General features: G+C 37.5%; 1 protein-coding gene across 2 annotated transcripts; it reads right to left on the bottom strand.

The window, feature by feature from the left end:
• Positions 1–10,694: 10,694 nt before the first annotated feature.
• On the bottom strand, positions 10,695–22,828 carry SARS1 (seryl-tRNA synthetase 1). Of its 2 annotated transcripts, none has more exons than XM_026678108.2 (11): positions 22,614–22,828; positions 20,329–20,399; positions 18,952–19,032; positions 18,059–18,217; positions 16,865–17,008; positions 16,419–16,574; positions 15,822–16,043; positions 13,881–14,010; positions 13,462–13,619; positions 12,580–12,709; positions 10,695–11,383 (listed from the first exon to the last, which is right to left on the bottom strand). In XM_026678108.2, the coding sequence occupies exons 1-11, from the start codon at positions 22,747–22,749 to the stop codon at positions 11,226–11,228; spliced, it is 1,545 nt and encodes a 514-aa protein (XP_026533893.1). In that variant the 5' UTR covers positions 22,750–22,828; the 3' UTR covers positions 10,695–11,225. The 2 variants fall into 2 exon arrangements, with proteins under 2 accessions (XP_026533893.1, XP_087816074.1); XM_087959948.1 differs by lacking the exon at positions 22,614–22,828 and adding an exon at positions 22,275–22,402.
• Between the last annotated feature and the right edge of the window lie 3,644 nt (positions 22,829–26,472).

Below are 26,472 nucleotides of genomic sequence, written 5' to 3'. Positions count from 1 at the left end.
ATCAGGCAAGCACTCCTCCTTTAGTGACTGTTCTCAGTTTCGATGGTAGTGAAAAAGTAACTTTACAAGTAGTCCTAACATTCACAAACTTTGCAGGACTGTAAAGCAAAAGAAAGCTGAGGTAAGATGATAAGCACAGTTGCAGTTTCACTTTGCAAGCACTTTACTTAATGCCCAGTTGCCAGTCCCAATTGTGGTTGCTTAACAAGGACTACTTGTATTTCTGTTGACCATAATTTGCTAATACAACAACAACAACACAGCAGCTTGGTTCATACCTCACATTACACCATAATCCATGATTTATAAACCTCATGGGTTAGGCTGAGATTTAATAGTTAACAAATTTATATAGTTGCTCATCTACCAGAAGCAACTCTGAATAGCAAACAAGAATCAAAATCACAAAATAGCTAAATCAACTGAGCAAAGAAGAACAAAACACCATAAAAAACACAATATTGAAGTCTCAATAAAACTTCCATTCATGAACCATACCATGCTGACTCCATCAACAACCTGGCCCCGGTGCCTGGGAGAACAGCCAGGTCTTCACTGATTTCATGAAGGCCAACAAGGTCAAGCCTATCCAGGCAGGTGCTACAACAGAGAAGCCACATTTCTGAGACCCCACTAGACAAGACTATTTCACTGAGGGGATTCAGAGCATACACTTCCTGTCAGATCTAGTATGGTAGGCAGATAGTGATAGATTTTCCACAAGTAACCTGGCCCCATGCTATGAAGGGTGATGATCTGAAAGCCCACTGGGAGTCCATGCAGCTCATGTAGCAGTTACATAGGTGTATTGTAACGCACTCACTACCGCCCGCGCCACTGCATTGTGGACCAGCTGAAGCCTCCAAAGGATCTTCAAGAGCAGCTCCATGTACAGCAGGTTGCAATGGTTCGATTGGGAAGTGACTGAGCCATGAAGAAATGTGAGCAGTGCCTTTCAATCTAAGAAAAGGTACAACTAAAAAATACATTTGCAAAGCCATGGCTGCCACTCGCTCTTTAGACAGGAGCTCAGTCAGACTACAGGAGAACACCCAGATTGTGCTTCAACTCTGATTGGGGGTGTGTAATGTCAGCCAGAGTTAAATATGGCAAACTATGAGATACATATGGCCCAAACCTCACAGCTACTTAGTCTTGTCAGGGTTGAGTTGAAGCTGGTTCTTCCTATCCAGACCTGTATCACTTCCAGGTACTGGGAAAGTACCTCCACAGCATCACTTGGATGGCCCAGGGCAGAGATGTACAACTATTATCAGCATACTGATTTTTAATCCTGTGCCAACATATCACCTCATCCAGTGGTTTCATGTAGATATTAAATAGGAGTGGAGAGAGAGGGGAACTCTATCGTTCCCTACAAAGCAGAGCCTAGAGCTAAAGTTTATCTGCCCCACCCAAAGTCCCCTGCCAACCCAAAGTTGAACTGGTCTTGGAGGAAGGAGAACCACTGCCTAGGGCCAGAAGGATGCCATGATCAATGGTATCGAAAGTCACTGAGATCAATTAGGGCCAAAAAGAGAAATTGCAGATTGGATGGAAAATGTTAAATATTTCCAGGTTGAGGAAATCTCTTTGAGGAAGGAACAGACTACCACCTCCATCAGAGCACACATAATTGCTCCCTGTTGCAAAGAAGCATTTACCACTACTTGGACCCAGCTACATGTTACCTCCTAGGAGGCTCTGACTAAGCAGGAAGGAAATAGTTGGGCCACTGAGAGCAGAACTCAACGATGCTGTCCACTTCATTAGGACTAGCCAAGTCAAATTCAGCCCAGATAATTGGACAAGGCTCAGTTCAAATCATTTCCACAAATGGATCTAAGTGACTTTAATCAATAGGTCTGTTTCACAATCCTCACAAAGGCCCCACAAGGGCTCTCTCAATCCCTCCTTCCCAAGGAAGGACTGAATCACCCAAAATGTATGATGTTGATCCAAAAGCAAAGGAACCACAGCCAATTTGTACCCACACAGGTTTGTTCTAGTTATTCCTAGGTGCCCCAAAAAAATCCTGTAACATGGAATGAGCAATTACAGTCATGGACAAGCAACGATTCTAGTGATTGCAGTAATTTGGAAAGAAAATCTTTGCATGCATTTGGCAAAGTGCCTACTTGGGAAGGATTGAATCTACTACGTAATATGGGAGTAGAAGCAATTAGTTGAGTCGACTCCTAGGTCTATAGGATTTAGGTGGCCGCCTCCTTAGCTAGAAGCCAACAGAGATATTAAGGCAGTACTTTGTTCTTTGAACCTAATGAATAGTTTTATATTACTGATGAATGAAACTGAACAGATATGTTGGAGCTGGAATGAATGCAGGGTAAGTTATGTATGGACTGAGTGTAGTCAGTTAATGCCCTAAGAGTTTCCATGGCAAGAAAACAAAAATTGACACTTAAAATGATTCTTTCTAATTTTGCTGTTAGAAGAACTCGTTTATAAATCCTAATAGAGTTAGTGCCACAGTGAGCCTGCCAGAGAGGTTATGCGATAACAACTTACCCATGTGGGATCTTACACATACAATGATACATTTGTGAAACCTACATATGAAAAGTCATCCAAATGAGTGTGTATGGCTGGGTGTGCTAAAATATTAATAAAATAAAATAAATATGCTGCCTTGTTTAGAAAAGATGTGGCAGTGAGGTGGAAGAATGAATTCTGAAACACTATGAAATAGAAACTTACTGTTTCAGAACCCATCCCAATGTTATGCCAATCCAGGGGGAATGAAGGCATCGTGGATTTCTAAGACTTCACGATAGCTTTTAGACACATAGGAATAAGTTTAGCAGAAACCTGTTCCACTGCTAAAAGCTCTCAACATAAAAATACTGTCTATTATGTCATGGCTTGGATAACCCTGTCCATCCAAATCATCCATGGACAAACATCAACCCACCATGTGACAAATATGAACTCTCTTTCTGTCCCTCCCCAATGTGGTGTGTGTGTGTGTGTGTGTGTGTGTGAGAGAGAGAGAGAGAGAGAGAGAGAGAGAATGCTTTTAGAGCAGGGATCAGTTTTCATCCCCTTTGCAAGTCCTAGCTTAGGCTGGTGCTTTACAAGCAGGTTCATGTCACTAGGATAAGAACAATGAAATTGCCTTCAGGGTTGTTCTTTTAAAATTGGCAGAAAAGCAGCTCGGTTAGGGGCAAGAGGACTGCCTCTGTCTATGCCTTGTAAGTCACCTACCACTGAACAGATTCAGTGTGAGACTCTATGCTTTTTTTTCCCTTTTTTCTTTTTTTGGGAAGCAAGATGATACTAAACTCAGATTCAGTGGGACCCCCACAGTGGAGGATACCTACTTCCACTAACTACCATGCTTAGTTCTGTCCATTTAGGCAGTTTCAGAAATCAGGTCCTAAAACAGGAAGAATCTGTCGATCTAGTATTTGGGAAGTGAACGTGTGCGATAATTTCTTTCCAGCTGCTCTCCTTAGGTTTGTAGATTCAGCCATCATTAGAGATGGTAAAATCCTGTTCACGTCCTTTTCTGACCCCCTCCCCTCTCCAACAGGGTTGGAAGAACCAGGAATGCGAATTTCCAAGCCCTTTTTCTGAACTACAAGTAGGAGCCTCTCCAAGCTGCTCCTTTTGTTCTCCTTTCTATTTAGCATTATTCCTCAGTGTAGCTGATCAAAGAAAGCCAGCGTTCTCAGTCAGAGGGATGGAAAGCCAGTAGCCAATGAATGGCTACTCCTAGCTCTCTGGGTACCAGCTGCTCTTTCATGTGCAAAATAACTGGCCAAAACTTTTTTTTTTTTTTCAAAACCCAGCTTCACAATTAATAAGATCAATCTCTCAAAGTGCACAAGCATTTAATGGGCCTTACTATGTAGTCTGAAGGAAAGCCTCTCTCTCTTTCTCTCTCAAGCCAGCCTGCATATTCTCCTTCTCCATTAAATGTATCACAGCCTGTCTACTTTCCCAGCTAGATACCGTTTACGAAGACAAGCCAGAAATATTTTCATCAAAAGAAAAATGAGAAGCAATTGATACTGATTACCATTTTCTCCTACTTTCTTGCTTGTGGCACAAGGGCAAAAGTGGAGCTGAAATAACTCATGGGCTGGAAGCTGTGGCAAAACTTGTAATTGTGGAAAAGCGGGATCAAGATTACCATAATAACTGGCATTAAAGGAAAACTCTGTTCACCTCACCACAGGATGAATCACACGAGGCAACCTGCTCGAAAATACCTACCTGTGATGAAAAAATTCTACTGAAGTTTGAAAGGGACTCTCCATATGACCAGTTGTTGCTTGTGCAAAGATTGTCTATCCAAGTGTGGGAGGCCTCCACACTGAGAAAACTGGTTTTGTTGCTGTTTTTCTTGTTTCACGTTTTTAGTTAGTCACCACATAATTGAAAAATAGGTTGGCATCAGAAATCCTGTGTTGGTTATCATTCAGGAAATCATCACCAAGGCCTGATTCTGAAGAATTCCATGCTAAAATCTCAGTGAAACAGGACCTCTCTAAGAAAACGGTCAGTGGATTTCACTGAGGAGAAAGATCAAGGAGACTTATGATCGCAGTAATCAAGTTGTCTCTTGAAGCTCAGCACAGGGTCCTGACAGACAAGCAAGCATAGTATTGTAGCTTAATGTTTCTCAACCTCGGCAACTTTAGAATGTGTGGATTTCAACTCTCACAGGCTCTCCAGCCAGCACAATGGAGATGAGATCAGTACTAGGTTTTCAAAAAAAACACACACCTAAGACCTGGCTTTTCTTCTGTGGGCAGGGGAATGTTTGTGTGGAAGTGGTTATTAATGCACTTGGGGTGTTCTGGTTCACGCATCTTTTACATCCATTGTATGTATCCATATTATATCCGTATCTGTATCAGGTACATACAATGCTTACTACTATCACTGGAGTTGCATATGCATTCAATTCCTCACTCTGCAGTTTTCAGAGACTGAGTTAAAAAAAATTTTTTTTTTACTTTAGATCTACAGAGCTGGCCCCAGATAGAATGTATAGTTCAAGTCCTCCATAATCCAAGCTGATATTCATTGGAAATAGAACAGGGCAGAAATCAGACCTTCGACTCATCTTTGCTCTTTTTTTAGTTGTTTTTTAGACATTGTAGGAGAATCATGTTAGGCTACAGCAATGTTTCTCAATACTGACAACTTTAACATGTATGGACCAACTCCCAGATGTGTGGATTTCAACTTCCCGCAGCATGCTGGCTACAAATTGAAGTCCACACTTCTTAAAAGTTGCTAAGGTTGACAAACCTTAGTACTAGTCAAACACAGTACTAGCCAAAACCATCATGCATCTAACGAAGTGCTCTAGCTCAAAAAGGCTTAGGCCATTTAATAAAATTGGTTAGTCCAAACAGGTGCAATGAAAATCCTTCTAGCATTTTTAGTGGCATGTGAGTGTGTGGGTGCACTTGTGTGATGTGTGGATTTTATGACATGCTTCCTTTCCAGATAGAAGCTAAAGTTGCGTTTAAATAGTAAAAAACATATGCACAGATTAATGTGTTCAGAAGTGACAAGCAACAACAAACATAATCCCTTAAACAGTTTAAAAGCAACTATACCAAGAAACATAATAGCAAAAATTAAAAGCCAGGAAGGGAAATTGGAAGAAATGATTATAACGATGGCCAGACACTCCATCATTTTACTCTAAGGCATTATTGTGTTTTTTTAGCTTGTGTGCCACAGTCATTATGTTCTTAGGTTTAAGTTAAATTAAACAAGGCTGTACCCATTCTTTCTGTCACATGCTATTTCATTTCCCTTTTTAGGCAACAGTCTCCTTCTTGCACACTCACCTTTGTATGATGTTCAAATACAGCTGCTATGTAGCTAAATGAAGAACCCATGCCCGAGACTCTCATCCATTTTTTTTAAATAATAAAAAGCATGAGAAGTTGCCCTAAAGCAGGCATTGAAAAATAATAGCAAAATATTAATATTTTTCCTAATATTTAGAACTCACATACTGTAAATCCTAAATAGTTTCTTGGAGTAGGAAAAAACAACCCAGTTTTTCTTGCTATATTACACTAAAGTTATCCCATGCAACTTTTCTCTCTTCAGTCTAAGCAGAAAAAAAAAAAAAAAAGAAAAAAGAAACCAGCCAACTGAAGAAAAATTTTCCCCCATTAAAAAAAATAGAAGAGATGCTGTGGTGGAGAGAACAATACTTGGCCATCACCATAAATGGTAACAGAGGGAGCATTTATGGTTAGCAATAAAGGTGAGGCATTACCAGATGCAGAGCAGATACAAGTTAGCAGCTGCTAACTGGACAGGTGCAATTTCCTGATGTTTCAACTAATTACTTGTAAATTGTACTGATGCTACTCATCAACTCATCACAACTGCCAGAAAGAATAATCGTTGAGTATACAAGATTCCCTCCCCTTTTTTTGTCTCAATATTCAGAACCTAGCATTACTGCTAATTATTGGGCACAAAAGACAATTAAATGACTAAAATGTGCTGCCAGTTACTGATATACTGGAAGAATAAGTAGAATAAGTCTATTTATTCTAGAATAGATAATACAAATGCGATGCTTAAAGAATAATCTAATGGCTTGACTGTGTTTATCAGCCATCATTTCCCAGTAATATAATTCTATTGCTTGAAGAAGTTCGACTCCTGACAACAACATGAATATGTCAAAATAATTTTGAAGTTTGGTATGGCCTTCTTCCAATGGAGAGAATCATACAGCGTTGTTTACTTGCTGGTCCAGCTCACAGTACCGGGATTTCCAAATCACTGTCCACCAAAATCACTCTGAGTGAGATGGGCAGTGTCCAAATGTGATATATAAAAAAATATGTAACTTTGATTTGATCCTGCTTAACTTTTCTGAGATCAGTCAAGTTTGGTCAGATGCTGCCACCTGCTGAGAATCCTGCATGAGGTAACTTTTTCTGGCTCCCAAGTGAGGTTCTATGGTGGACTACATTTTCCTGAAGGTGCAGGGACAGCATTGTGGTGATTATGATGAATTCTAACCGGTCCACTATCTCCAGACAAGTAGAAATATGAGACCATCCATTTGCACTCTGAGTAGCTGCTCCCTGTGTGGAATCTGCAGGAACCGAAGTTTTACAGTCAACTCATAAGTTGTGTGGCTGGAGCGATTTCAATCAAACTCACAGCCAATATTCAGCCTATATGTACACACAAGGTTGGCAAAACCCTCACTTTCTTAATCACTATAGGATGCAATCAATTTACAGCTAAAGAGAGATTTTCGGAGCAGGAGGATAAAAGAAATACACCTGGTGAATCAACTATGTTTCTGGATTAAAGGAGGGGGGGAAAGGCTTTAAGAGGTGTAAATGTTCAACAAACAGCTTAATAAGAATTAGTTATAAGAAAGTTTAAGGGCTAAAGGGGACAGTAATTTTGAAAAGTTAAATTTTTGTGATGTGCTTTTGCAAATATCAGAATAGAATTAAACAGGCAAACAGGCCTGAACAATTACCAGAAAAATGGCCAAAACAGGATAAGGGATGAGAGGATCATTAGAACAACCTGCAAAAAGACTTGCACCAGAATTTTTTCAGAAAATGTTTAGGGAGTTAGACAAATAGTAGTACCAAATGTACAGATGTAAGAATGATTTGGACTGCAAGGACAGTTTTCATGTATTCTTTTATACAACATGATAGTGAATTCAAAAAGACAAGCTGCCAAAAAAAAAATCTACTTACAACCAGTCCTTGAAGTTATAATTGCCACACAGAAATACATAGTCACATGACTGCATTTTAGGCACTTGGCAACCAGCTCACATTTATGATTGGTTCATGGTCACAATTGTAATTTTCAAGTTTTGCTCTTTTCTGCCAAAAAATATCTATAGGATATGCTGGACTTGCTTAACCACTGCAGTGATTCACCTTATGACCACTGTAAAAATGTAGTCAAATCCAGACCAGTCACATGATGCCTCAACTTACGACCACAATTTATGACCATAATTCCAGGCTCTCTATTAGTTTTAAGTCAGAGACTACCTGTATGAATTTTGGAGAGAATTTATTTATACTTTGTACTTCTTAATTGCCCTTTTCCCTCAGATTGAGTAAGACTGGTTTACACTTCATAAAAAGTGTATACACTGACAAATTGTCAATAAAGATCTAACAAAAACCTGTTAAGATACAAAAATGAGCAATACAGGCAGTGGTGGGATTCAAATAATTTAACAACCGGTTCTCTGCCCTAATGATTTCTTCCAACAACCAGTTCACCAAACTGCTCAGAAAGTTAACAACCGGTTCTCCCGAAGTGGTGCGAACTGGCTGAATCCCACCACTGAATACAGGGATGTCTCCTCTCCTGTTTATCTTAGTTCTTGAAATATTGAATAGAGATATAAGATGAAAGAATTGTGGAAATAAATATTAAGAAACATAAAGGCATTTGCTGATGACTTGATGCTCTTTTAAAAAAGAGAAATGATAGTTAAAACAAAAATGATTAACTTATGCTAGTGTAGTCTTTCTCTCAAGATCTTAGTTAAAAACAAGAGGTTTGGGATTAGGTTATATTGTGTATATCATTATTTTTCAAAATAGAAAAACTGAATCTAATGTAGAAATGTGTACAAATGATCACATTATTGCAGATGGCCTAATTTACTGATGATGGAAATGGAAGATAAACATGTTAGACTGTGAGGAGCAACAAAATTTGGATAGAGTTGGATCAATCGAGGAATGAATACGTGAAAGAACAGATAGTAATTCATGCTGAATTATGATTTTAGAGAAAGCACCTATGATGTACTGTTGGTATTTGACACCAGATAAGTTGTTTAAAATGTACAATGTAATTTCAAATATTTGTTGAAAATTAATCAAACTTCTTCCATTCTCCCATCTTTGGTGGTCGTTTAAAAAAGCTAAAAAATATTGGGGTCAAATTTGTATCTTGATTTAGATTTTAAAGGTAAATGTACAATTGAAATGAGGTTTTTCTTTTGGAGTAATGGACAACTCAATTGAAACGTCCTGTGGAATTTTGTTTTTATATATAATAGCAGCAAAACTCCTATATAGATAAAGATGGAAGAACTTATAAATACCTACATTGGAGGAATGAATGGGTAAGCTAAGGGCTTTGGTGCAGATGGTGAAATTGACACTGATTAAAGAAAATTTTTTGACTAATTTTATCTCTGCTTGGAACTGAGGACCGAGAGAAATGAAATTCTGACTTTGGGATTTGATGACTAAAGTTATACGGAATTATAAAAATAAGGTAGGCTATTAAGTTTAGAATTTGATGTTTTTTTATCTATGTCTATACTAAAGAAAGTTGGAAGTCATTTTTTTTATTTTTGCATTTTTATTTTGCTTTCTTTCAATTTTTTTTCTTTTTGACTTAAAGATTATCATTTCATTTCTTGAGAATCTCACCTGTTATTCCACTTACAAAAATCATGAAAGAAATTCTGAGAGGTCTGTACACCAAGAAGTTCCTAAAATGCCGTGCAATGTCATATGGATTTAAATACATTTAAAGTGATTAATGTTTTTGATACTAAATTGTTTTATATATTTACAAATTTCCCCTTTCAGGAGAAATTAATGGGAAATTCTGCATTTAGTCACCAATTAAACTTACAATATCATTTCTACCATTACCTTCCGCCAAATGTTATTGAAAAATAAACTTTCTCAAAAGCCGAATTATATTTAAATGAATTTTACACCTTAATTTTTTAGGGAGCGCTATCTCTGAAATTAAAGGAATGGGAACTTTATAAAAAATTCATTGTTTATAAAATCACGCATGCCCATTTTTTTTACCCTGTGATGTGGTTTTATAAACAATGAGTTTTCTATGAAGTTCCCATTCCTTTAATTTCAGAGATAGCACTCCCTAAAAAATTAAGATCAAGAGCTTGACATCTTTCCTCTTGTACCGATCTTAAGATTTCAAGATAAGCTCTCCCTCAGACTAACAAATATAAGTCCATCTCAGTAATAGCATGAATGAAGCCACAAGTTGGGATTTTAAAAAAGAAGGCTGTTGAAGTGCTTTGTCAAAAAACAAAACAAAACCAAACCATGGGTCAGACTTTCTGTCTGAAGTAAATTTACAGTATTGCAATATAATCCATTTAGAAATTAATTTGTTCTATACTTAGCATAACTGAACTAACAAAATCTACCGTTGTGCATAATTCTTTTTTATGAAGTATAAATATAAATAATGACAGGAAGGAGAACAAACTTTCTATCAAATCACACTATATAACTAAGAACTCCTGAAGCTTGGCAATTTGCACTTATGAATTAGTTTATTTGAATGTTAGATGACCTTAATGCTTATGAAAAATGATAAATCAATTAAAGATGGATGTTAAGATACAATCAAATACTTGAGAGATGTTATAGCTATTTTTGTTGTTTTAAGTTTGGCTTTTGGTTTTTTTAAATTCTGTTTTGTTAGCCACCAAGAGCTAGGTATATAAGATGAATGGCCTATAAATTTATTAAATAAACAGAAATACAATGCATAATACACTGCCACTAGGAAAATACTAAAAATCCTTTATCTTGTAAGCTGCTGTAAGGCCACGTAAATTTCTGCAACTTTGGGAATTAAAAAGGGCTCCAAGAAATATGGAAGAATTAACTAAAAAAAAAACCCAATTCTTAAATCTTTGCTTTATTGACCAAGTCCCTCTAAGTCAGGGAAAATCTTATGACATTTCAAAAATCATGATGATAAAATTACACAAATGCCTATATTTATTTCCCCTTTTGATATTTGCCTTTACCTCTTATTTCAATATGCAGATTTTTTTAAGCAAATGAACATTATACAGCGTTTTGTTTCCTCCGCTTGAATTTGCAATTCTGGGCTTGGCCAGATTTTTTTTCTCACATATAATTAACATAATTTAAAATGGGTTGGGGGCTGGGAAATCAACAGCTTTTGTACTGCTTTTCACTTTCACAGTGTAAGGAAACGCACATATAATCACTATGAGAAGCTTCGTCTTCCTTTTCTGGAGGGTAAAAACTGAGAGAGAGAAAGTAACATGTTCCTGACATAGGAAAGAGGAGACAAAAAGCAGCAACTAATCCCAGGGACCTCCACACCCACACTCTCTCTCCCTCCCGCCCCCCTCGGCTTTAAGAACTCCACAGTGCCACTCAGTAAGACTAGCTGAGTTTTTGTCAGGGGCTGTTCACATCCATGCTTTGCATCTTCCCTTCTAGAGCACAGTCTCCACCAGCTGATTTCTTTTTGCCTCCTTCGTGCTGTTTCTTTTGCTTCTTAGAAAGTTCTTGATCTATAGGTGCAGGTTTCACAAATTTTATCATTTCCTTTAGACCTAGAGAGAACAAAGAGTACATTAAATACAGATGGATGCCAGAATGGGCATCACCACGCATCACTTTCTTTCAGATTAGTATCTTCCCTTTCGCACAACCCAAACCACTATATGTAAAAACTATTTCAAGTAGTTCTTCATTACATAACACTAGCTGCAGCATATTATAAAGGCAGGGGCAGCATTCAAGCTCACCCTTCTTTCTCCAAGCAAGTATCACAAGTAGCTGAAAGGGAGAAAACCCTTAAGTCAGGGGTGTCAAACTCGCGTCATCACAGCATTGTCACATGACGTATCGGGACTTCCCCCCCCCTTCGCTAAACTGGGCGGGTGCAGAGCCAGCACATGACGCATCTGGCCCACGAGTTTGACACCCCTGGCTTAAGTGAAGGCTTCCTTCTCAGGCTTCCTTGGGCACCTTTTATTTTGTCAATGATTTCCTTGACTGCAAAATTAATACTAACAACTACAGCACAACTTCTGAAATATTCTGGTTCAGGATGGATGGATCTTCTTAGTCTAATGTAGGAAAGAAACACAGTTCAAGTCAGCCTCCCATAACTTACCAACGGCAGACGTGTTGGGATTATTACTCTCAAGGATCACTCTTAAAACAGGTAGTTCTCGACTTACGACCACAATTGAGCCCAAAATTTATGTTGCTAAGTGAGACATTTATTAAGTGAGTTTTGCCCCATTTCACGACCTTTCTTGCCACAGTTGCTAAATGAATCGCTGCAGTTGATAAGTTAGTAACCTAGTTGTTAAGCGAATCTGGCTCCCCCATTGATTTTTGCTTGTCAGAAAAATCACAAAAGGTGATCACATGACCCTGGGATACTGCAACCCTCATACATTTGAGTCAGTTACCAACCCTCTGGATTTTGGTCACATGATTATGGGGATGTCGCCACAGTCATAAATGTGGAAAATAGTCACAAACCTCTTTTTTGAGTACCGTTGTAACTTTGAACAGTCATTAAACAAACTGTTGTAAGTCGAGGACTACATATAATACCAATTTAGCAGAAGATCAGCACACAGGTTTCATGGAATATAATTCCATGCTTTAAGGTAGGTTAGAATTATGAATTTTCAAAGGGGGCCTCTAATCTTCAAGGACATTCGGCTTTCAGATAACAAAAGCAAAATTACAGAGGCTGAAGGAGATAGGGAGGAGAAATGAGAATTATTACCTGGTGGCATGAAATCCTTTAATTTATCTGGTATGAGGATTCCTTCCTCTGTCTGGTAATTCTCCAGAATAGCACATATAGTCCGTGTTGTAGCACACATGGTGGCATTAAGCATATGTACAAATTCCACCTATGAAAATAAAACATGCTATGTTTCATACCTTTCCCAAAAAGCAAACATATTTTTCCAGAGGATTTAGCTTAAAAGTAGTTGCTGTGATTTATATAACTGCCCACTATTTTTAAAATAAAATTTAACATATATTTTTACACATTAAATCCAAATTTGAAAGATAAAAGATAACAGTATTTTAAAATACAAAATTATTATAGTAATAGAGAGAAAACATTGCCACTAAGAATATCTGGCTAGCAGACCATTCTTCAAATAATTTTATTTACAAATGCCAAAGCTCTGTGTACACATTTGTGCTTATTCATTCATTCTAAACTTTATAAAAATCAATGACAATTCAAAGTTTTTTTAATTTACAAATCTCAGTTTCTATAATCTTTAGAATTGAATATTTTTTATTTTTCCAAGTTACTAATTCTATGGTTTGTATATAGCTTACCATTATTTTAGTAAACTAGATGACATAACTGGCAAGTAGCCAATATTCAAATTGGACATGCATCTATACATTTATTTCAGCCTTTCTAGATCATTTCTACCACAACAATTTCAAATTATTATATTTGGAGCAGCTGCCCTCAAATGCTGAATGAGAAAACATCATGCTATGACAAAAATGCAGATTTTCTATAAAGAATAAAATATGTAGGCTGCTCCAAGAGAACCTTATTGACTACAATACTAAAAAGTTACTGACAACTGTATAATGCTTCCAGAGTACTTGAATGATAGATAACATAACATACTTTATCCATCATCTTTTTGGTTTGGCCATAGCGTATCCGTAACCGACGTGCTTGGTAATCAGTACAGTTTGAACAAGAAACAAGCTCACGAAAAGCACCAGAACCTGGGAACCATGCTTCCAGATCCAGTTTCTTACTGGCAGCATGATTTAAGGAACCTGTAATAGCAAGAGGCAGCAGTATTAGAAGTAGTAGTATTAGAAGTAACATTAGGAAAGAATCTCCCAACCCTCTAAAAACGAAAATGCTACGGTGGCCTAGGATTTTCTTAACCACTTTGAGAAAATAATACTGGTGCACAACTACGTATTTGATAAGTCATAAAGCTTCTACTTTTATTAGAAGTTAATGTGAAATGCTGTGCATGTATACTAGAGAATCACCCCACACAGCCAGAAATTATTCTGAGAGAGAAGTACCTGAGACTATATTCACAATGTGATAAGGGATGCCCAGTGACTGGTAGAACTCTTCAGCAATGGCAATCATCTCATCAAACATTTCCCAAGATTTATTATCATGCGGTGATGCATAGACAAACTGTTCAATCTAAAAAAAGGGGAGAATTAGAAATTAAACTATAAAATATAAAGACGCAATTTTGATCTGAAAGAACAGCTGTGAAACTAGTATCATATTAGGAATATGAGAACTTAAAGCTAACTCATTTCAATGTTATGGAATCTGAAACTGCTCTTAGTGTTAATGAACTGAGATTTAATGACATTATATATAAGCAAATATAAACCAGCAATTTCCGTAACAAGAAATATGCTGCCCAATATTGAAAATATATCTTAATAAGCCACTCTAAATTTGTTACCATTAAGCACACTATTTAACTGAAATAAACTACCTTGCAAATTATTATGTTTAACAAACTCATACTCACAATCTGAGACACGAAATACATTGTTTCATTCTTTTAAAAATTGTTTTATTCTATTAAAAAGCTTTGAGTTACATTTTCATCCCTCATACAGTTTCCAAAGACAGGCCACTGATTTAAGGAAACATTTTCATTTCTTATTAAGACATTGAATCCTGTGCAGACTGAATAAGAAAGTTGTACAAAGACAGAAATCTCCGAGCATAGCTACAATTAAGAGGAACTGATGGAATTTTTAAATTATACTTCTGCTCTACTCAGTAAGTATAGGTCTCTAGGCAAGTTTGTCAAATTAACTGTGAAATGTTTTAAAAATATGGAAAACAAAATCCAAAAAGTGCCATAAAAACAGAATGCAATCAATCAATCTGGATTAAAGTGGTAGCTATTGTCCTGGGGAATTAGCAGCCAGTGCAACTTGTGAAGCAGAGGTGTTACATGGGTATACTGAGGCACACCCATTACTGCCCACTCCACTGCATTCTGGACCATTTGAAAATTCTGACTGGTCTTTAAGGGTAGCTCTATGTAGATCATATTGTAGTAGTCAAACTGTGAGGTAACCAGAGCATGATTGACACTCCGAAGGCATCCCAATCTAGGAAAGAGTGCAACTGGAGCACCAGATTAAGTTGGCCAAAAGCCTTTGTGGCCACAGTTGCCGCCTGCCAATTGAGTAACTGTGAATCCAGGAAGACTCCTAAATTGTACACCATACTTGAATGGGGAAGAGCAACCCCACTGAAGGTCAAATCCCCATATCTGGGTGGTCCAAACAACCACATGAACACATAGAAAATAATTTGCACGCAAATAGATTAAAAAACATAACTGAGCTAAGATCATTACTGTAAGCACATTGATATATTTGGACAACAGGATGGCATAATAGGAAATTAAGTATTCTGAGCTGAGGAAATAGGACGTCTTGTTAAGTAAACATATCGAAGTCAAAGGAAATATGCAAGGCTATACTTGTTAAGTGGTCCCTCAGAACTTAACATGCGATCATTTTCCAATATTAGTCTTAAATAAAGGAGAACAGAAACAAATTTCTGGTCTGTTCCAAAATAATCCAAATATGCTCTGATGATAATGAGCAGAGCTTAGAAAGGCACAGAATTGGGGTGGTTAAGGTTGGTGTTTTTAGGTTGATTGAAGATCAACAACATAATCCACCTTGGCATTTAAGGCTGACTGAATTCTATATGTACAGAAATATTCAGCTGTGTTACTTATATCCAATGATTAGGAATGACTCTTTAACCAAACCTTTCTTTTCAAAATAAATTCTTAAAACACAATTTTAATTTTGCCTTGTTGGACTTGGAAGTAGTACTGAATGAATAAAGAGCAATCTGTGCATTTTGTGCTTTCAAATTTTACTATCTTTTATATAGTGAAGGTAGCTGCAAGGAAAAAGTGCATGATTTTTTTCCATAGGCTTTCCCAAAAAACTAGATAGCATTACCTTTTCAAACTGATGTACTCGGAAAATGCCTCTGGTATCACGACCATGAGAGCCTACTTCCTGGCGGAAGCAAGTAGACAGCCCAGCATATTTGATGGGTAAATCTTCCGGTTTTAGCCATTCATCCCTGTGCAATGCTGCAATTGGCTGCTCAGATGTAGCAATTAGATATTTTTCATCAATGGTATTATCATCACTCTTCTCACTGCCTTTCCCCAGGACCTGGGAAGAAGCTTGGAAATCAGACAATTGCAATAGCACACTATTTTATATCCACAAACTTTCTACTTCAGATGAATGCAAGTTTAAATTAACTCAAGTATAAGCATTACAAATATATGCACACATTTAAAATATTATTATAAGACTACTAATATCTAGACATGGGCCATCTCTTTTTGGTTAAACATACTTCTATTTATGGTAGGAATATTTCCTTTCCAACATTTTAAATAAAATGTACAGGTAATTACCAGTTTTACCAGAAATTCCCATGATTCCATGAATAGTCTAATTACCCATTTACATAGCAACAAAAACAGTCTAGAAGCTCACAGCCAGTGCTATGGAAATAGGACCATTCTTCTCACATCTTACCTTGTACAGCTCTTCATCAAACTGACTTAGCTGGGCCACTTCCTGCATCACTTCTTTTCTCATGAAGAAGGGTGTATAAACTGGGGTGTATCCCTGGCTAAACAGTGTCTGCAGGGCATATTGAATGAGGGCTTGCTCTAGAAAAACCAAAGGTCCCTATAACAAAATAGAAACAGATTAAAACCATGCTTTAAAAAGGCCTCGGGACCCTATACTCGGATTGTCTTCTACAATTAAGTAGAAAACCTATTTACAGGACAGGAGCTTCATTCATCCAAGTTTACTTTAAATGCATGTGGGGATCATATTCACTCCCCCCACCAGATACTGTAGCTGAAGTACAACTCCTCAAAGTCACAGCCAGGTGAGAGCTTCTACAAGTTATATCTAGCAAAAGCTGGACAAAATTAGGTCTCCCACCTTTTCATGAAGTTGATAATCATTACCTTAAGAAAGTATCCTCTGCTTCCAGCTACAACAGCTCCTTTTTCTCCCTCATAGCCATCCACCATGACAACCAGATCCACGTGAGAATACTTCTTCCTCTCAGTGCAGTCTCCCCATACTCTCTCTTCTTTATTATCTACATCCTACCAATTTCAAAAAGAAATGATACTTTGTGTTTTCGAACTAACCAAGAAAAGAGTATCTTTCCAAACAAGTATCTATTGGACATTTTGTTTAGTCACAACACAACTTTGACTTCCATTTAATTACACATTTAATAAACCAGAACAGTGTATCACAGAAGCCTTTCTGCATGACACTGTCCTCTGCTGATGTGTATTATGATAGTCCTTGACAGCTTCAAGGACTATCAAGAGATGAGAGATATCAGAATTTGGTCTAATATGAAAAGATGATGAGTGCTCTGGGAAGTAAAGATTACATTCAGCGATTTCCCTGCACTGGAGAATTCCTTATAAATTCCTTATAAAGGAATTGTTGCAAATCTTGCCTCGTAAGAAGTCCTATTTTGCAATCCAAGTGATTACTTACAATCTGACAATTACTACTAAAAATTCTAACGATGACTGATCCGTGTTATTATATTAAAACTGGTCTTGCTCTAGATATTGGTTCTACCTTCTCCTCACCCTTAAATTTACTGATCAGCTGCTATTGGGCTGCACAGCACAGGAAGAGAAAGAGGGACCAGTCTATCAGCTCTTTTGGCTGTTAATAAGAATTCTATCACTTTCAGCAACAGATGCTAGTGTGAACTTCATTCCATCTTTCTTATTCTTTCTGGATCACATGTTTTAGATTGTGAGGTCAATGGACAGCACTAACTTACATTTACTTTATTTGTGAGCTACCCTAGGTGCTTGTTTTTGCCCGAAGAGCAGAGTAAACTGCTCTAAATAAACAAAATTGAGTTTGTTTCCCATTTATATTCCAAACAAGAATATGATTTAGCACATAGTTGGTTATTTTATATTTGTGGCTTCTTTCTTTGAAGGATAATTGCATTATAATGCAAACCATATTAAATTATCATTCTCCTCATCAGGGATTCATCATGCCCATTCTACAGCTGTGCAAAAGAACACCTCAAATTAGATTCTCAAGATTGTTTCAAACTGACCATAACCAAAAACAATGTACATTTACATGCAGGGCATGAAAATTGCTCCTACCTCATCATTGCTGATTGGCACAGAGGGATGAAGAAGATTTCCAATTTCTCGGAGGTTTTCAAAGCGCTCTGCTTCCAGTTTCAAACGTTCTTCATCACATTTCAGGATTGCTTCATCAATCAGAATACGGATTTTCTTGATTTGGCTAACCTGAAGACTCTGAAGCACAAGAGAATAGCTGGGTGTGTCAGCACGTCATAATGAGAGATTTAAAAAGACTTGTAAAAAGAGGATTTTAAGGGGCAGGACTGTAACTGTTATGCTCATTGTATTTTAGCTGAAAGTTTATCATACCAAACACGAGGTCAAGAACGGTGTTTGACTTACATGAACATGTCACTTAATGCTAATTTTGACATACTTTGACTGAATAGTAATAATAACATGATCATACAAGGGCTAACTGGTAAATTTTCCAATCCAAGAATGAAAAAGATCAGTAGTAAGATGCAGTAGCATGCATGTGTTCAGGATTATAGGCTTCGTCCAAAAGTTCCTCATTTTACTTTCCACCTTCCCTGACTTAGTATGTCTTATGAACAGAACCATTTTGGTGTATAAGCCATTCATACATGGCTTAGTATATCATTCAAACACAGTAAATTATTTATTTATTATCAAAAGTAAGCCAAAGTATACTATGTGAACTAAAATAATAGTTCAGCTCACAGTGCAAGAGAGTTGGAAGAATGCACCTAAAAAACCCACTGAACTGTACCTTAAAGCCAAGCAAGTAGCACAATAATGGAAATAAATTCAAGGACACATGAATAGAAATCCATCAAGTTGCACAAACATCCTTCTCCCAAATCTAAATCATATAATGTATCACTTACTCAAATACAACACATGCATTGAAAGTCAGTGAATAACAAAGAAAGAAATGAACTTACTGTTAAGATGTCTACTGTGAGTTCGTCAAGATTTTGTGCATGATCTGGTATATCGTCACTGTTACCCACAGGTTCTTTCTTCTGTAAATAGAAATGTTAATAAAAAGGAAAACAGGTCAGCAAAGAAAAAAATAATAGAAAAAATTAAATAGCTTTCAGGACACTCTGAATTCCGTTTCTAGACTTCCAGAAAAAAATAGTTACCAATACAAAGTATTAGTGAGCTGAACAAATTATAAACTAGGCATATTTGATGAGGAAAAAGCAGTATGTCTTTTGTCTAAATACCGTATATAAAACCTCAAGGGGAGAAAAATCCAGAGACTTTAAAAGAAAGTCTACCCCTTCTCCCATTTTTCCACATTGTTTTCATATGTCTCAGGAAAGAATAGATGGGTTTATTTCAAATTGTTCAGACCATTGTTATCTCCATTCTTACTTAATTATTTTACTTTTGCAAATTCAGCAGATGTGACAACTTTAAAGCCTTTTAATTAAAAAAAAAAAATTAAATTTTTTTTTAAATTTAAAGCCTTTAAATACTGTAATGAAAGCATATCATCTAGCATCATTTTCCAGGGTGATGACATTGTTGTAAACACAATGGCTCTCATCTCTGTACTTATCAATAAAGGAAGAAGGGAAGATGACAATTTTTTTAAAAAAAGGCATTTCCAAGAATTTAATTAAGAATTTGTTCAGTGCTAAGCATTGTTCCCACTCATCTTTCTTTGTAAAACTGGCTTCAAATGGTACTAAATCATTTATACAAGACAAAATGAAGCAACTCATCAGGGGGGATCACTGTCTTTACTATTCCGAAAATCACACTGAATTCCGCTCAGCTGCTTTGGGATGTTCATGGTCAAATCTTTAGTGTATGTCATGATCACAATTCAAGCCTGCCACCTTTCTCCACTGTTAGTTCATATACCACCTGCTAAGCTTAAGTGTCTCTGATGTTGTTTTTAATACTGCTAATCGAATAGTAGGGAACCCTTTATTGGATTACCCAAGGTTCTACCCTGAGGGCATATTATATCCCTGCTAAGAGTCAGAGTCTTCTCACCACACAAACACTGTTTTTTTCAGGGCCCTATCCCTATGCATCAACTGTTCCAGATCACTCTTGGGACATGGAGAAAGGGATCCATTCAGGAGAAGACCTCTAGTCACCAGCAGGTAAAATGGAAAGCTTCACAGACTGCATTCATCTGATGGGGGTTTCCAATCCATCTTTTACAACTGCTTAGCAACTTAATCACATAATAAATAATGTATAAAAAGGTTGGATAAAGTAAACAAAACCAGAGCATGTAACTTCCATTCTGTTCAATGAAGTAATAAAATTTTTGTTTTGAATAGAATGTACTGCACCTTCATTTTTTCTCCTATGGTTTTGCTGCACAAGTTCTTCAGTTTATTCAGGTTGTCTGCCCGGAATCTGCCTAGAAGAAATGCACCAAACATTTTTACAAAACCTGATGTTTAAAGGACAAACTTTCCAATACAATGTTAAGTCTATCTTTTGTATTATTATTCCTGGCAATTAAGTATGTTCATCAAACAGATGGACAAAAGTACTGCAGAAATATTAGCAAAATTGTATTTTTTGATAGAAGTGAAAAACTCCTTCTGCACATAGTAAACAATACAGATAGTCTTTGACTTACAACAGTTCATTTAACATTTGGATATTTGACAACTGTTTCATATTTATGATGGTTGCAGTGTCCCAGGGTCATGTGGATCATCTTTTGCAACCTTCTGACAAGCGAAGTCAGTGGAGAAGCCAGATTCATTTAACAACCATGTTACTAATTTAACAACTGCAATGATTCACTTAACAAACATGGCAAGAAAAATTGTACTAATAACCGAAAAAACCCTATTGGGCTTTTGCCTCACTTGCATCTCTTTTGCACGTTCTTAGATATAAGATTTACAAAAGCCACTAAAAGCTGGTAGCTAAAACATATTTTGATAAAGCAAATGCACGACAATCTTTCATTATATGAGGGTAGTATGTAGATTGAAGGATCCAAGATGTGCTATGTGGCACATATAACTCTCCCCTCCAACATCTCCAAGGAATCTGCTTCACACTCCTGCACTTTCCTGATATTTCTACTGGCCAGTTGGCCAATTGCCTTGCCGGCTTCAATCAATCTGAAATGGCTAAAGGATACACTGCAAGATGGCCGTGGCATTGGCTTTGCAGGAAGATACTACAAGCACTGCACATTGTGTTGTAAGAATCAGGCAGCATATAAATCTATTGTTTGGCTGCCTAACCAAGTCTACCTGCCACCAAAAGCAACTGTTTCCTTATGCCAAAAAGAAAGACTAACCTACAAATACAGAGGACTACTCTTACTGAAAGAAGACTTCCATTTTTCAATGGAATTCATTTTCAATTGGATGGTATTTTGCCTGGCTTGGAAAAATGAACCATAAAAATAACCTGAAGATCTCATTCTGCATTACAATGGAATTTTAATTGATTTGAAGTGATAGGCCTTCTATCTCCTTCAAAGCCTATTGGCTCATGCTGCCAAGGGCAAGAAAAAAACAGAGTTGCTTTTCCAGGCTTCTCATCCTAAATCAATTCTAGGCTGATTCAATAGAGCCAAACCTAATTCTGTCCTACTCCTTAGAATATCTCACATTAGAACCTTTTACTTGTCTTTAAAAATATTTATCAAAATGTTTCTACATTATTCATTCATAGAATCCTAAGAAAGCTTAAATGATGAATTTTCAAAGGGCATCACACCCCCAATTATAGGTCTTTTCTTTCTCTCTAAAAAAAATAAAGCAGCGCTGCCAAAAAGAAAATGAAACTGTAACATGTGCAGTTGCAGCATCCAGAAGTCATTTTCCAGGGTGATGACAAACACAGCAGGGATTGCATCAGATTCAGATGCACCAGTACTTGAACTGTGTACACTAATGACAAATAGGGTAAATTTGCCAATTTAAAGAGCACTGCAATGCTGGAAAAAAAAAAAAAAGGGGCCAAATCTACTCTGCAGGGAAGGGGGCTCACTGCACTATACATTTCTAATGATTAAAAAAAAGGGGGGGGGGAGTCCTCAGCTATATTTGTGGGATGCTTTTCCTTAGGATGGCACAGAAAACAGGGAATTCCAAGGAGAAACTGAACTCCCCTTTCCAAACTTTCTGGGTTACTGCACTCTTTTGCTCACAAAAGTTTCATTTTAAATCTGTTTTCCGATTAGACCTTTGACATTTACAACAATATGGGGGACACACTCTACGGCAGGATACCAGCTAAGGGATGCCTGTCCCAATAAGGCTACTCTCAAGGCGATCCTATCACTGTCATGACCATTAACAAATAACATGCGGGTCCTCGTCCTCCGGGAAGTTGGCGGCTCTGATTTTGCTAGCAGATTCCGCCTTTCCACGCCGGCACACGCCAGATGGGTGTCAAGACGCTAAAGGCGGAAGGGAGGAGCAGACACGCGTTTGAATGGGACGTTCAAGCAGACCGGCCAGCGCGCAGGAAGAAAACACGTGAGACCCCCCAAACAAAGCTGACGGCCCCGGGTCGGGCAGTGGCTCTTTTCCTCGCTTTCCCGCCGCAGAAATGGGTCTCGACTCCCCCCACACCCACACATCCGCAACTGCTCACTCACATCTCCTCCAGGCCCCGTCGGCGGCCACCAGCGCGTCCACGAGAGCCGGGTCCTTGAAGCGCTTCAGCTGCATCTCTCGCACGAGCTCCGGGTCGCCGCCTTTGTCAGCGCGGAAGAGGTCCAAGTCGAGCACCATGGCGGCGATGCAGAGCCGCCGAAGCGGAGAGGAACGAAAGCGGGAGACCGACGCGCGACTCGCCTCGGCAGCGAAAGGCGAGGAGGTCAGGACGGAGAGCCGAAGGGCGCCTGCGCAGTAGAGACGCAGAGGAAGGGAACTGCGCGCGCGCCTGATAGCATTTCCCTGCCTGGGCGTGGATGAGGGAGCTGCGCCGCTCCCTGCCGCTTTCCCGAGTACAAGGAGCTCCTTGCCGAGGGAGCATCTGCTTGCATAAATGCAACGGGGAGCCGCTTTTACACAAGGCGGCTTCACACCTTCTGTAGCAAAGGTTTGGAGGGTAAAGCATGGGAATGGACAAACATAGGGGCGGTTTCATGACAGCTTATGAATTCTCCCCGACTTCAAACACTTCGAGCTCACACCATCTGCGTAAATTGCCTCTGGCGGCGATTATGGCTGGGCAAGCTGAGTGGGGATGGCGCGCTGGTAAAAACCCTTCGCATGTTAAAGCACTTCTTTTTCCTTTTTCTTGGGGGATGTTTTATTGACTGTAAAAGAACGTAATTGAGAAACCTTGGATTTTGATACTTTTAAGACTGTAACTGCAAGCATCTTATAAAGCCTCTGTCACTATACCAAAAATGTATAATATTATACATTGTACATATAAAATAGTACAATATTATACTAGTACTATTATACTATGCAATAAATGTGTAAACTGAATCTGGGTTACCAGACTTTTTAATTGCGCATCATCTTCTGAAATCCACAGAAAAGACTAGGAAGGGCAATCTGCAGCCCTTAGGTCCGAGGTTGCTGAGCTGTAAATCCTAGCTCTGTATGCTGGCCAGGACTGCTACAAGTAGTTATGCGGTTGAGCAGCTGCAGGATGATGACCCGTGCCAGCCACCTGTTTGATCTAACCTGCCTTTGGTTGGTTTCATTGTACTTGAAAACCAAATACAGCATCTTTGTAGGTTTGGATGGGAACTGGGAACTGTTGTGAAGGTGATTTATCAGTGTTTCATCCCAGATACTGCCACCATGAAAATTAATAATGGTATACCCATTCCAGTATCATTTATCATGCAATTAATCCAAAAATGTATTAGAAAATAGGTTTCTAGCATATGTTATCATGTTAAATGTTTTACAGAGAGGATTATTTCTGATGTTCTCATTTCTCAGCCTTTTTTTGATTCTCAGCTATTTCTCAGCTTTCTACAGGCTAGCATTCTTGCTGCCAGATAGAGATGACAGTGCAACACATCATTGGAAAAATGTGTATGGAGATTCTCAATCATCGTGGTCATGTTTCTTTCTATCTAAGACAGTCCAGTTGGTTTTTTTTTTTTTTTCAAAAGTCACCTCTGGGCCAACAAATTGGAGAATGGTGGAGTCAAAATATATCTTCTATGTTTTGGTTTTATCTTTTTGCTCCTAGTTGTTCTCAAGTTATCTTCACGCTAGGTTGATCAGAACTGGGTAATAACAGATGCACTTTGTGCAAATAAAAGGCCCCAGCCATGGCATCTTCATTACATAGGCCACAGAAACCCGAGATCTTACAGACCCATTGTTAGGTAAAATAATAGGACAGCTCCTGTTTTATTTCCTATAGCTTGAATAATAAACAAATTATAAAAGTTGATTAAATAGAGATCAGAAGCTTTTCTTGGTCTCTCTTTTTTTTTCAGCTTATCTAAAATGAACCAAAAAAAGGTGACAGCTCACATCAAATGTCATAACAGTTACATTAATCCTTAATCAAAAATCCACATGCCATGTTGTTTCCATTAATTATAAAATTGTATAAATAGAACCCAGCTCATTATGGACATAGAACAAAATAAACTGCAGTTTACCATCACAAGGCGGAAAAGCTTCCCCACAGATTTATAAGTATAATTAAATCAATTTTATACAGCATTGCAAAAATTCATTGTCATATTTTTAAGAAATGTATCATATTGTAGTCCCTGAATAGCATTTTTATGATTCATCCATGCTCTGAAAAGTCCTTAAAGATTACTACTGGAATAATAAAATATTTGACATATTATTAATCATATATTAAAAAGATTACACTTTCTTTCAAAACCCCAAAACATGTACAAAAATGTTGTGGAAGCAAAAATCCTCAGCATAATAAATTACAACAATACAAAACAGTAATGCTGTTATGCTATTAAATAGACAAAAGTATTTTTCCTGTCTTACATAAATGAAATTTACAAACGTGAATTACAGTTGGGCCACATTCTCATAGATGACATATCAGAAAATCTAGATGCTATACAGTAGTGTGTTCCCCAGCCTCTACAGTAGGTAACATTAAGTAATAATAAATATACTTAACGACTGGACAACACTCTAGCATTAATATCTTTTGAGAAAATATTAGAAAAATATAAGGAAAGGGCATTTCTGAATCTTAAAAAGTATGGCTGCTGTTCAAGGTCCATTTCCATACTTCTGAAAAAGAATATTCCTATTGCTCACTGCTCTACTATGGAATAATTAAATGGCTTGTTTTACACATAGTAGAAAAGCCATAATGTGATTTATTTATTTATTTTGCTTATGCGATGTGTGGTTGCATCCAGTATGGCTTAGCATTTAATATAATCAGGCAATTATGGCTTGTTCAACAAACCACAATTAATGTTTACAAATTCTGATTTAGTATTATATTTATTATATATGAGCCATTCATATATTTAATGACTACTGATACCATTAAATGGACCAAGTCTTTTTTCCCTCCTTGTGTTAAAACACATATTCAGCAACATACTGTCACTGAATGTGATTGATTATGTTAAATTGCATACACAAAGGAAAGCTTCAAGTATGCTATTTTGTTTGGACTGCTGCTATCACTAAGATTCCCACAAGATTAGTATTTGGCTTCTTTTTTTAAAAAGATTACTTTCACAACACATCTAATTTTCCAAACTGAGAAGAAAATGACACATCATTTAGAAATGTAATAAATACATAATTTTTAAGAATAGCTTTGTAGCCATGTCCCCATTATTGCAGCCTCTTTCCCTTCTTGATCCTCTTAAATTAAGTTACTGAAGCATCATGTTTTGATGATGCTGATAATATGAACGTTAAATTTAAGATTCTGAAACTAGAAGTGATGCTCTGAAATGTGCAGGTATGCATATCCACCATCTCTTTATGATCCTTTAAAGCAGGGCTGTCCAACCTTGGCCCCTTGAAGCCTGGCGGACTTCAACTCCCAGAATTCCCCAGCCAGCTTTGCTTTAAGCAAAAGCTTTAAGCAAAAGTTACCCAAAAGCTTCTCCTGCAGCCACACAACGTAAGAAATCCTGCTTTAAGGAGTCCTACACTAGTACTGTGTCTACGTTCCCTTATGCTCTAGAGCCTCTCTTTTGAATTGATTAGGAACACTGCACAATTCTGATAATGTATGGTTTAACACAAGGGATGGTTTTGTTGTTTTGAAATATGGTTTGAATTTAAGTGATCTCCTTTTTTTAAAAAAAGAAACATTGGTTGAAACTAGACCTTTTCAAGATGGATAGCAAAAGCTTCATTGGGGCATATAGGCCCACTTAAATATTTTTTTTATTACAAACTATACTGTATTCTATCTAGCCTAATACCAGTCCTGCCTTTCTTTATTCCTGTGAGCTTTATTTGAAACTAAAAAAAAAAAATCTTCCTGTCCTGAGCAATAAGAAACTCTCCTAAGCTACTCTCATA

This window comes from Notechis scutatus, chromosome 3 (genome assembly GCF_049901735.1).
Source record: "Notechis scutatus isolate UNSWTSFEM ecotype Mainland chromosome 3, rNotScu1.2, whole genome shotgun sequence".
Lineage (NCBI taxonomy): Eukaryota > Metazoa > Chordata > Lepidosauria > Squamata > Elapidae > Notechis > Notechis scutatus.
Note: the sequence above shows the minus strand (reverse complement) of the source record. Positions and strands in the feature narration are given on the sequence as shown.